The following is a 12,275-nucleotide window of genomic DNA, read 5'->3' on the forward strand; positions in this document are numbered from 1 at the left end:
CGATGTGAGCAGAAATTAAATGCTCGTTGCAATCAGTAAAACAATGTACGGATAAATAAATACAGAAACTGCTAAAAAACGATCGCTTGGAAAATTAAGGTTGCGCAATTCTTATGAGATAATTATGTGCAGAAAACAAAGATTACTTCCTCATGTAGTAATGAACAAATATCATCACTCGCTTTTTCTAACGATACCTGTGATGAAAGAAATCGGTTCAGAAATTAGGAGAACGAACTCCATCGATTTCACCAACAACATTATTCAGGTAATCAGCCCAAATTTAAATTTAAGAAGTCCACAAAACTTTCCAATACTCATAGAGCAGCACGCACCATGCGATTCAAGGTCTCGATCAACTTATCTAAAAGAGAAGTTGAAACGTTATTTTAAATTCCAAGTCGATGCACGAGAGATTGGAAATGCATAATCGAAGGTCAGAGGCACGCATCGCGTTTGCAAGGTTGCAGTCACCTGCAATCGGCAGTAAACTTCACTTTTCATGACAAATGACTCGCGCGTAAACCATTTTGTTGTTTTTCAAAAAAGCACGCGCGCTCCGCTCGCTGGTTGACGTAATGCACCATATAATCTGACCGCCGGATCGAGAGCATTTCCAAACTGCCGCAGGTCAGGGAATAATATGCGGCTAACCTCCAGGCAGCTCAATACCGTCAGATCGTTCACCGCTCACTTGAAATGTCAGTGCAAATTAACGAAGATCGTACCTCGAATAACCCTCGTCATCGTGTGACGGACCAAGGGATGGGAATCCTGAAACAATACCTGGCGGCATTTGTTGGTGAGATAAATTGCACGGATCGACGATTTCCGATAGCTAGAAATACGCTCTACAATCGTTTCCTCACGTCGCGATCAAGGCTTCGGATACGCTATTTTTAATAGTCAAAATTGAGGTTCAACGAACTCTGAATGGTTTTAATTAGTTTGAACAAATTTGCGTTGACATCAGTCTCAAACACTTTCGGTCGTCCGATCGTTCGAACCTTTTATCATCCGGAAGTCAGGCCATTCAAGAGTTTTGACTACACTCCAAGATTCAACCATTCAAAGTATTGACCATTTGGAGATTTGATTGTTGGAAGCCTTGATCGTTCAGAGATTTACCAATTCAGAGTCTCAACCATACAAAGATTCGACCCAGATCCAGAGTTTTGATCATCTGGAGTTTTATTTAACATTCCAGATCACCAACGCTCCGGACTGACACGACTTGACTTACGTGTTAATCAGAATTGGTATTCGATTTTTCCCATCCTTCAGCTTCTTTGGGAGGCTTTTCGCTGGGTGTCAGTCTGGGCTGGAACTCTAGCAGCAGCGAGTCGATGAAGAACTACGTGAACGCTGACTCGTTGGCGCTGGGTTTGGTGGGCGGAATATTCAACCTGGGAGCTTGCGTGGGTCTGATGCTACTGCCGTTTGTCCTGAGGGCGTTCAGTCGCATTGGAGCTATGATGATGACGGTACCGATTCTCTTCTTGGGTTGGAGCTGCATCGTTTTCGCCGGGCAGACGGTAATCGGGTAATCGTCATTACGACCGGACCGAGACGAGCCACGAATCGCACTCCACACGCCTAATCCTTTATGCATTCTTGAACTCCAGGTACCCCTGATGCTCTTCGGAAGGATACTGTGCGGCTTCAGCGGCACCTTCTGCGTCCTGGTCCCAATCTACGTGACGGAAATCGCGGACCGCAGGATACGCGGTTGTCTCCTGGCGCTCTTCCAGGTTCTGATAAACCTGGGAATCATGTTCGCCTATCTGGTAGCCGAGCTGACTGAATTGGAAAAGACGATTTGGTTGTACAGTCTGATATGCACGGTCACAACGGCGCCTGTGGCCTTCGCAATTCTGTTGCCCGAAAGTCCGACGTACCATCTTCTCACCGGAAACGAGAACAGGGCAAAAATTTCCCTCCAGTTATTCCGGGGCAAAGATCACCCCGAGCTTAATTCGGAAATGGAAGAGCTGAAGCAGCTCGTCGCCATCAAGGAATCGAAGCAAGTGAGTCGCAGATTGAGACCGGCCGGTTCTATTCGGAAAAGCTTTTACAAAATCATTCTCGGATCGATCAGGTCAGCCTGAATACCCTCAGGGAGAAGCAGGTTCGCCGCAGTCTTTTGGGGGCCTTTGGACTTATGATGATGCATCAGTTCAGCGGTATAGGTCCGTTCATCTTCTACACCCTAGCGCTGTTCAAGGTCAGTGGATCGGCGGACATCACTTCGAGTCAGCAGACCCTCGTTGTTGGAGCGGCACAACTGGTGTCCAGCATCCTGGCAGCCGTGCTGATCGACATATTAGGAAGAAAGGTACTGCTGGTCGCGTCCTCATCTCTCATGGGAATCTTCATGTTTTTGCTCGGTGAGTCAGACTTGCCTCGGGCCAGATTCTCGGTTGGAAGTCGTTCACTGGTCGAAAGCACGTTGTTTTTGCTTCGTGAAAATCGCGCCCTATATATTTTGGTTCCGAATTTATTTATCGAATAACGCCCAGAGACACAAGTTACGCAAAAAGAGAAATGAAGTCGCGATACGTCCTCTGTTTTCCCAAAAACAAACACGACGTGCCAGAAATGCGTTGGTTGTCCGTCTGAGTCACCCTTGTAGTATTGGATTTAACCTTGGGTGAAATTTTTATGAACGTCATTTGCCACAATGTAACAGCCTCGCAGAGTTCAACTTTTGATCGTTCAATTCGACACGTGTCGATACCCTGTCGCTCAAGAGTTATAGAAACGTCACTTTCTCCTCAAATCCTTGTGACGCATTCGACTATGCCGTCAAAGCGACAGACATCTAGTGGTTCGTCTTCCGATAAAATTTACCGCGAGTATATTCTAACTTTCCGTCATGAGGCATTCGTACGTCATACTCCTAAATTAAAATGCTCGATTGAATGACTTCACGAACTTACGACTATTTGAGTAACTTTGAAGGATTACCTTCCATGAACTTAAGCGACTTGAAGTAACTTCGAGTGAATTCAGACGATTCGGTGTACTGTCAAGTAGGGTACTCAATTGGCTTCGATTGAGTCTAAAGAACTCAAGACTTCGGGTCCATAGATTTCTTATCAAGTATGAATCCGACTCGAAGATTGGTGAACCGTTGTTATCTTTGACAACGACGTCGAAGCACACCGCCAAAGCGTCACGAAGCTTCCGAAAAGTGACTTTTCTGTTTCTGGTTATCCAACAGGATGGTTTTTCAACGTACAACAAGAGGATCCGGAATTCGCGGACGCAATATCGTGGATGCCTCTGACTTGGATCGCGTTATTCTTCGCGGCGTTCAGCCTAGGCGTGGGTCCGATCGCTTGGGTTCTTTTGGGTGAAATATTTCCGGTTCACGTGAAGCTCGAAGCCGCGATAACGATGGCGGTACTGAACTGGCTGGCATCCCTTTCACTGACGTTATTGTTCGGCGAGATGCTCGACGGCATGGGCGAGGCAAAGACGATGTGGTTTTTCGGTGTTATGTCTTGGGCCGGGGCCATTTTCACTCTGGTTTTTATCAAGGAGACAAAGCTCAGAAGTCTGATCGACCTTCAAGACGGAGCAGTGGGCATTCCCGAAGATTCCTCTGAGTTATGACCGAGTCGTACGTCGCGCATACAAAGAAACACTCTACGTTTTTCGCCACAGTATGTATGTATATGGGTACATTAAACGAAAGTAAACGATACAACGTCACGTAAGATGGAGAAGTGGAATAAACTCCGCGTCTGCACATTAATAGAACCATAAAATACGCTAGACTAAGCTTATTATACACCCGACCGCCAATAAATGTGTTGTGATAGGTACAAAAGAAAAAAAAAAAATAGATGAAAAATAGAAGATAGAGAGAGAGAGAGAGAAAGAAAAAAAAATGGATAAATAAAGCACGTCATGACAGTCGTAGTTTCTGCTCAACTTGTTTTATTGCTCGGAGCGTTTTTCTTACCGGAAACTACTTGGATCCATACCAATTTTATTATTCTCATATTTCATTCCTTATCCTCACTTTACTCACCGAGTCTTCAATTTTATATCATTGATTCAGCCGTTCGCTGTTTTTGGAAGTGTTTTACGGTACTTTGAGTATCTTATTCACTCATCGTTTATTTTTACGGTGAATATACGAGAACTATGAACAGTGAAGTCGTCCTCACGAAATCGCTGTTAGGCTTGAAGAAGGTGCGTCGGTAGTTCGATTTTGTTGAATCAAATGCCTCAATGAAAGGTGTATGGTGAACAGTATCGAAATACATCGCAAACCTTCGGTAGTGAATATATTATAACCGTCGACAATATTAATACTCGATACTGGCTCGTCCCTTTCAGGAAAAATTTGTAAAATAAGAAGTGCAATGTTTTCTAAGATTGTTAATATCTGCCTGACAGAAATCAGACCACATCTTGTCTTCCGATGATCCAACTGTCAATTTATTTATCCGTTTACTTACTCACTGATTCATTTTCGTCTAGAGGCGACGATTTCGTGACCTCAGTAGCACGTTTCGAAGTCTGAGACTAGACTGGATCAGGAGCGTGATATAAATCTGAGTGGGTCGATAATTTTCGTCGAGTTTCTCTGATCTTGCACCCATGCAATATCAAAGCGAATAATTTTGAGTTTAGCGAAGTTCGACTCGACGGTGCGGTGAGAAATCGCGTCGTTAGAGGGTGATAATGAATCGAGGAGCGCTTATCGCGGTGTATCAGGACTTAAGCCCAGTTTGTAATCCGTTAAGCACCCTTGAAGATTTTCTTGAAAATCGAAGTGGGTTTGTGTACCTGAAGCATCGCGTGAAAGCGTCAAGTGAAAGGCGAAAACTTTCAGGCGAACAGGCATAGAGAACCCAAAGAAATTCGAATCACACTGAACAGGAACTTCCTGGCCTATATCCAAGAGATAAGAATTGCCCACCGCTCTATCATACATGTTATATATTGCCAGCAGCTGATGCTCGCCAATTCACACCGCTTGGCTAAATATAACGAGACTATCCGTGGGATCTGTGTCATCATCCCTGCAACTCGACTCGATTTTCATCTGCCCACCTGGTTGTTGCACGACGTTTAAGCGTGTTAATTGAACCTACGAGTCTCGCGGAATTTCGCAAAAAATCATCGCAAACAATTATCATAACCGATGGGTCGAGCCACGCCTGTTTCGACCACATTTTCATAGACTTGTGCCGATTGGAAGCCCCAAAGACTGACAGTAGCGCCGCGATACCTGGAGTTAAGCTAACGAGTCACGTGGGTTTGTCACATGGTTCTGTCACTTTGACTCGATGACGTACACAGTGAGCCACGTGATTCGTTAGCTCGATTTAAGCTGTCGAACCTCTGGCGTCGATTTCGTCTGCTTGAAATCGACTCAGTCGAAGAACGCTAGTCTGCGATCCAGTTGATATTGGCAAATGTCCTCACGACGTCAGAGTCTCGTTTTCGACGCCATTTTATCACCACATAACCTAACTTTTCGACTTTAATGGAGAAATATCGTTATTTTTGGGCTTTTGAATTACTCGAGTCGCATAAATTCGTTAAACATAATCGGTAATACACCTCTTCCACTATCGATACGCGAAAAAATACGATCAATGATCAACTGTCAGCCTGGTTGCATTGGTTTGATTTTTTCCCACCAGACGTAACAATCGAAAGTGACAATCTCGGTAGAGATCCGTGGCATTAAAATCGCGCGCTTCTTCTTCTTCTTCTTCTTCTTTCCGACTTTTCGCCGCATTCTCGTCTCGCTGAGAGCTTTAAGCTCGAACAGCTTTTGCCGACGACGTTAGCATTTGTGGGGTACTTCGGCGAGCTGATCACGTTATCCCTTATCGTTCGAAAACCGTGCGACGCGACGGTCGGTCGGTCGGTCGGTCGGTTGGTTGGTTGAAAACGGGAACGAGGCGAGTATTCCGCACAGGAATATTGGGGAGAAGTGAATTTCGCCTGGGGAGAGAAAGTATACGGTGAAAGAGAAGAACGTGTAACCGGGTTATTTTTTTCTATTACCATCCCTCGTCTGTTTTATTATTCAGCATATAAATCGGAATATTCGACGAAACAGAGGTGCAAACTTTTCTTTTTATTCTTATCCTCCCTTTTTTCTTTTTTTTTTCTTTCTTTCATTCTTTTTGTGTGAAACATCGCCAGAAAACACTTCAGAGAATAAAATACATTCACAATCGGTCGGTATATAATATAAATGCGCGAATCTCATGGTCGATTCAAATTCGCGTTATCGGTTTCTTTTTCCCCGTTTTATCAAATTACTTAGTAGTGCGGTATTACATCGGATAATGATCATCGTCGTCAAGACGTAAGGAAGTAAATTCACATAGAAATTCATCCGAATAAAACGAAACGTAGTTTCTCGTCATGCAATTATCTCTGTAGAAGCTAGACAAGATAATCCTCATTTTTCTAATTAGACATTTCTAAATCCACAAATATTGAGAAAAAAGAACTGTTCATCCGAAATGTTTCTTCGATCTTCGGTATCAAAAAAATATATCGTTCGCTGCGAATAACTTTAATTCTTCATTCTAGCCATCGCAAGATTTGATGTGGTGAAGAAAAATTCAGCTTGAGCTGGAAAACATTTTCTTCGTCAAGCGCAAAAAATTTCCGCACAGAATTCCCGGACAAATAATCTCTACACGTTTCGTTATGATGGGGAATTTGAAACGGAAGAGGGGAAACAATTTTAGATCACGAGGCAAACGTGCCTCACCTTTTTTCTCCCTTTCTGCAGCTTCATATTCACTGTTATCCACGTTATTGGTCGTTGCGTTTCCTTGTTTCGCATCGCTCGATAGATTTACTTTTTTCTGGCGAAACACCGTCGATGGAAAACAGAGAGCCGATATTCGAAGCACGAGGTCGAATAAATTCCGACACACTTCTCTCCAAGAACAACCCTTGCATACTCGGTTAAAGAAAAATGTCCCAGCGGGTTCGCTAAAATTTTTGGGTCTAATTGACCATTTTTTAAATGTATTACCAAGTGAAAATAAAAACTAAAAATTACAAAAATTTATCATAACATTTTTCATATTCACCAATAGAAATGTAACCAATAATATAAATATTAAATGAACACTGAGAGAAATTTTCATTGAACTAAAAAAGTAGAGTAATCCTCAGAGACTGATTTTGCGTTGCGATTACCAAAAAAGGATCGACGATATCGCAAAATGGTTAGGCGTAGCTCGTTTTCCGTAACACCAACGATATTCAAAAAGTTTTTTTTTAAACGATACCTGTTTTACTGAATTTTTCTAGCTGCTATAACAAATGAAATTTTTCTCAGTCTACCCGGCGGGGCGTTGTGTTTAATCAAATTTTTCTTACAGTGTAAATATTCGATCAAACCCCATATCCTTTGACTTTTATTCTCGTTTTAACTGCATCGTTTCAATTTGCCTTCGTAAGTACCGACGATCCGATCGTGAAAGGTTAAAATCGACAATATTGCGTCAGTTGAAACATGAAAAAAAAAAGTTAAGAAAAAAAGTCAACGTCTTGAGAAATTCGAAATCGTCGATCGAATATTCTGTACACACTTGAATAGCAACACACGACGGGATCGCGAAGGATCAAAGAGATATTGAGGGTGGAATACAAGATCCCAGTTGCCGACTTGACCGTCTGACCTTTCCGCATATCCGCTTTAAAATGCACCCTTATAAATGGAAGGTTAACCATCCCGCGGGGCGGGGCGGGGGGCAGTTAACCGACTAAAGAGTACCAGGCTACTCGACGTAGTCGTCGCCGGTGTCTGGAAAGACAGGAATTATTTGAACAATAATTCCCTCCAGCGATTACAGGCTTGCAAGCTAAATTCTGACGCCGAGTTTCAAACCTCGCACGATTTGTTTCACGAACTTTGTTCAACGCGCGTTGTAACTTTGATACTCATTGTTATTTTTCTCGCGTACTTTTGCTGTTACAATCGAGTTTAAACAGCTCGAGGATTAACGATTATTATCGTTTTTGTCGACTTTGTTGATAATTATTTATTTGTTTTTATCTTTTTCTTCAGTTTATTACGCTTGTTCAGAATTATTCCGCCCCGAAATTTTTGAGCCGACAAATCTGTACCTGGAATATCAGTTTTCGTTGGCCCCGGGTTTAGGGGTTGAAAATTGTTCATCAAAGCCAGGAAAATCCGATCAGGACACTTCAAATCCGAACCGCCCGCAAGGTTTGCTAATTCGGCTGAATCGACCCTCAGGCTATACCGGGAACAAACACCATTTACAGGATAATTGTTCCAGGGAATTTTTAACCGTAATGATTCACGTTACACTTTTTTGTTTTCGGTAATGCGGGATCATCGGGAAGAGTCGAAATGTTAATACTTCGTCGAGTCGAAGTCCTGATATATTTCAATCGTTGTCAGCTGGATGCAACGTTTTCAAAGTTGCTGTTCAATTTGGCGACAACTTTTTTAAATTCACACTCACAGCGTACTAACCGGAATTGCTTATTTTCGAATTAAATATCGAGACTGAGGAGAATCCTTTGATCCTCGACGAATGTTTGACTTCGCATGTTCATTTTTCCGGCCTCTGTCGATCAATTTTCGTCCTGATCCTGAGTGTATCATTTTAATTTTTTTTTTTAATAGCTTTGTCATTAACCGCGGCGCAAGTGAGATTTGCACTATCAAACCTCACCGACAGACTAATTTATTGCACCTTCGTTAATTGGTTCACCGATTTACCTCAAAGTATAATTTCTCAGGTCTGCGGGCAGCGTTTGAACTCGATTGTAGATTGCGTTGAAGAATATTGGAGACAGATTTTGATGAGGTGAGTACATTTGTTCAACCGATGAACGGAAAGTCCTTAATCATTTGCAAAACAGAACCTTGACTAGGCGTTGATAATGATTTTCAACAAACTGTGCCTGCAGCAATGAGTTTAAAAAATCACTCATATAGGATGAATTATATTTACTATTATCAGGAATTGCTTTATAATGTGGTGAAAACTAATTGCAAATTTGGTGAAAAATTAAAAATATCTTTTGGTATAAAATATACGTTTGCTACCGCTCGTGAACATTCAATTTTTCACAGGTACCGGATAACATTCGGGCAGTGATTCTTCCCGGTCGACGTCAATGCCAGGCTACAACGTTTCGGCGATATTTCACCAACAATTTTATGGTCACGTTTTCCTCTGACGCGCCCCAAAATATATATACACATGTAAGTATAAAAAATGTGTGGATATTCCCATGAATCGTGATTTCGCATTGTTCCTCGTCACCCAAAATCGCACCTGTTTTTTACGCTGACTAAAGTTCACAGTTTTACCGACAAAAAAGGGGGAAAAAAAAAAAAATGACTTTTAAAAAAGTCGATTATTCGTATGCGGATGGGGAAAAATTGTCGCATAAATTCTGATATAAAGTTCTTCGATGACAATTAAAAATTTCGAATACACGGCTCCTTAACTCGAGCTTTGAAAAAAGAATGGCGAACGAGAAGAGGCAGCGCTAAGAAACAAAAAAAAAAAATAAAGAATAAAAAAAAGAAAAAGGAATGAAAAATAGCGAAAAAAGTTGGCCTCAACTTTCATCAAGAGAGTTCCAATTACATTACGAAGCAATCACGAGTTAGTTAAGAAAGTTATTCCCAGTCATTTCATGGCCTAAGTCAGTCTGATGACGTTGTAAGTGTTATATATAAAATCACCTCAGAGATATTTTACTGGAGAAAGAAAAATTCAGAAAATACGAAGTCTTATAAAAGCTGGGAAAATTCTATGGCTCACCTTTTTCAAGTTAAACTTCTCTATAACTGGAACTTGAAACGGACACTCCCGACTACCTGTAAGAAAAAAGTGAAAATAAACACTGGGCTTGACGTTGAGTTATTGCTATTCGTAAAAAAAATTGTCCACGGTCACACAAATGTTCGTACGATCTGTATAAATATTCATACAATCTAACTGTGTTCGGTGTTCCATACTTATAGATTTTCTTCCGCAAGTTTTTTTTTTTTTTTTTTTTTTTTTACATCACTGGTTTTTTTACATCATTGGTTCAATTTCACGACCATCAATCGGACATTCTCTCCTGAACCATATTTCTTCGAGACACTCGGTGCCTCAAAGGTGAAATAAAAAAAATGAAAAGGAATGAAAAGGAACAAAAAATAAATAAATAAATAAATAAAAAAAAAAAATAACGAAAACCGATCACTACAAACTGCCGAAGCTCAGAGGTAGTCATAACAAGATTTATTATCGAGTATAATTTTACGACTCGCCTGCAGACTTCCTGCAACACTTGACTTTGACCCGTCTACATTCCATTCTCTCGATAAATATTTCTCCCGCAAAGCATTGTGTAAACTAACGTGACTCATTTCTGTATACAATTTTTTTTCAACCCCCGGTAAGTTTTGCAGTTAAATTGCGTATTTAAAAAAATGTTAAAATTTTTACCGAATCGAATTTGTTTCTCGGAAGTTTTTTGGTTCATCCCACGACAAGTGAGACGGTAATTTTGTTGTTTTGAAAAAATTTTACACAAAAAAAGAGGAAAAAAAAAAACAAGCCGGAAAAACAGTTTTTTCGCGACACTTTTCGTCACCGGAACTACAGGAACGATTTCAAAAAATGGTCGTGAGGAAAATCTGAAACTCGTAGGACTTGGCAGCTAAATGAAAACGTATTAAAATAAAAAAATTTTGAATAGCAAAAAATTTGCAAAGTCTTTCTTTTTAACTAAGTATATAAACTGGAAAAAACATGTCATTCGTTTGTCGATAAAATATTGAAAATACATTTATTTCCGGCAGAAATTTGAGTTCAAATTAAACGGGACATGGCAATTGTTCGTGCCCATCGTTTGATTGTAAAATCCTCCGAGTTTCAAATTTTTTCGTCCAACCCTGTCGGAGATCATCGCTAGAATTGTCCGATATTTTTCTGAAAACTTATTTTTCGGATTCTATAATTTCGAAAGCGTAAATATTCGTTGAAATTATCCAAAAATGATTTTCAACCAAAACCGATGCTCTTTTTATAACACCGAAGGTGACGAAAAGTCAAAACAGAGATAACAATAAAGTAAAGAAAATAGAAATTAAATCTTGATCGCGATTTTTGAAGGTAACGATGAAATATTGTGCTGGAAATTTAGTTTTCGTGAAAACTTTTTGAAAACTGTAACGAGAACACGTGTTTCATCGGTAACGCATGGTAACAAGAGAATTGCATCGAGTGAATGTAAACTGATACGTTGATATGAATTTTCCTCATTCAAGGATATATATATATAGATATATATACGCGTTATGGCCGGAGGGAAATTTCCTCTCCATTTCTATTCTCGACTTCCCGCACGTTGTACTTGAGCTTACGTGCAATAAAATCCAAGAACCATGTGTAGCAATTCCCTGCTCATCCCCGCGGCACGCCACACACTGAACATTTTACCGGTGTATATACTCAATCAGAATATCACTAAATTTCGTCCTTTTTCTACGTCCTTTCCTTTATATTTTTGTATTTTCCCACATTTCTTATTTGTCATTTGATCATGTTGAGCATCGTGCGAAGAGAGACGCGATTTTTCACTATTTGTATGAATTATGGTGGAAAAAAAGTTCTTTCTAAAAGCGTGGAAGAAAAAAATTATGAAAAACTTACCGAAAATTGGTTTTAACAATGCATAAATGGATCGAGAGAGTCTTGATTATGTTTATGAAATCTTAAAACAATAACGATCGTGATAACAACTTCTTGAAATATTCGCCAGAGGGTGAATGATTTGTAACGCGAGAATAGAAATGTCAAATGAAAAAGTTGAATATTTGTGTTATAAACTACACAAGAAAATATTGTTTGTGTTTTCCTTTCGTTGCAATTTGCGCATCTTTTTGTTCGGAAAGTTTTATTCGCGAGACAGAAGGCAGCACATGCAACGATAAAAAAGGGAGAAAGAAGAACCCGGGAGCTTGCGACTCGCCCGGGGTCTCAATATAGCTTTTGAAGTAAAGGCCGCAAGTCCGTCCGTCGCCTCGGCGATATTAATAAAACGGATATATTTATTTGCAGAGAGATATATAAGAAGAGAAGGCTCCGAACGCTCTGTGAAGCGATTCTCTTGCGGCCGAGGCTGCAGCCTGGAGGACTTTGGAAAAGCTCGAGACACAGTGAAGGAAGTTCTTCTCGGAGTAAGCTCTTCACATCCTGCAGACTTCGCTCTGCACGCCATCAGCGGTTCGATTA

At 40.7% G+C, this 12,275-nt stretch overlaps 2 protein-coding genes across 4 annotated transcripts in view; one reads left to right on the forward strand and one right to left on the reverse strand.

The window, feature by feature from the left end:
* LOC107227254 (octopamine receptor beta-2R) overlaps window positions 1–12,275 on the reverse strand; it is a 169,405-nt gene that overhangs the window by 67,258 nt on the left and 89,872 nt on the right. For 2 of the 3 annotated variants that reach the window (XM_046733602.1, XM_046733600.1), the window contains one exon: window positions 9,810–9,865. The exons of the other annotated variant lie outside the window; for it this stretch is intronic. The gene's annotated coding sequence lies outside the window, so the exon portion shown is untranslated. The remainder of the gene's footprint in view (window positions 1–9,809; window positions 9,866–12,275) is intronic. 3 annotated transcript variants of the gene reach the window in all.
* LOC107227240 (facilitated trehalose transporter Tret1-like) lies at window positions 174–3,913 on the forward strand. Its single transcript, XM_015668333.2, has 6 exons — window positions 174–268; window positions 550–802; window positions 1,285–1,535; window positions 1,626–2,027; window positions 2,099–2,387; window positions 3,224–3,913. Exons 2-6 carry the CDS (start codon window positions 700–702, stop codon window positions 3,616–3,618), a joined length of 1,440 nt encoding a protein of 479 aa, XP_015523819.2. The 5' UTR covers window positions 174–268; window positions 550–699; the 3' UTR covers window positions 3,619–3,913.

This window comes from Neodiprion lecontei, chromosome 3 (assembly GCF_021901455.1).
Source record: "Neodiprion lecontei isolate iyNeoLeco1 chromosome 3, iyNeoLeco1.1, whole genome shotgun sequence".
NCBI classification, from domain to species: Eukaryota; Metazoa; Arthropoda; class Insecta; order Hymenoptera; family Diprionidae; genus Neodiprion; species Neodiprion lecontei.

Excerpts from the sequence above, each read along its gene's own strand:
- LOC107227240 (XM_015668333.2), top strand. The coding sequence starts at position 700 with ATGTCAGTGCAAATTAACGAAGATCGTACCTCGAATAACCCTCGTCAT. Across the intron at positions 803-1,284 it reads ATACCTGGCGGCATTTGTTG|CTTCTTTGGGAGGCTTTTCG; the intron begins GTGAGATAAATT and ends CCCATCCTTCAG. Across the intron at positions 2,028-2,098 it reads CCATCAAGGAATCGAAGCAA|GTCAGCCTGAATACCCTCAG; the intron begins GTGAGTCGCAGA and ends CGGATCGATCAG.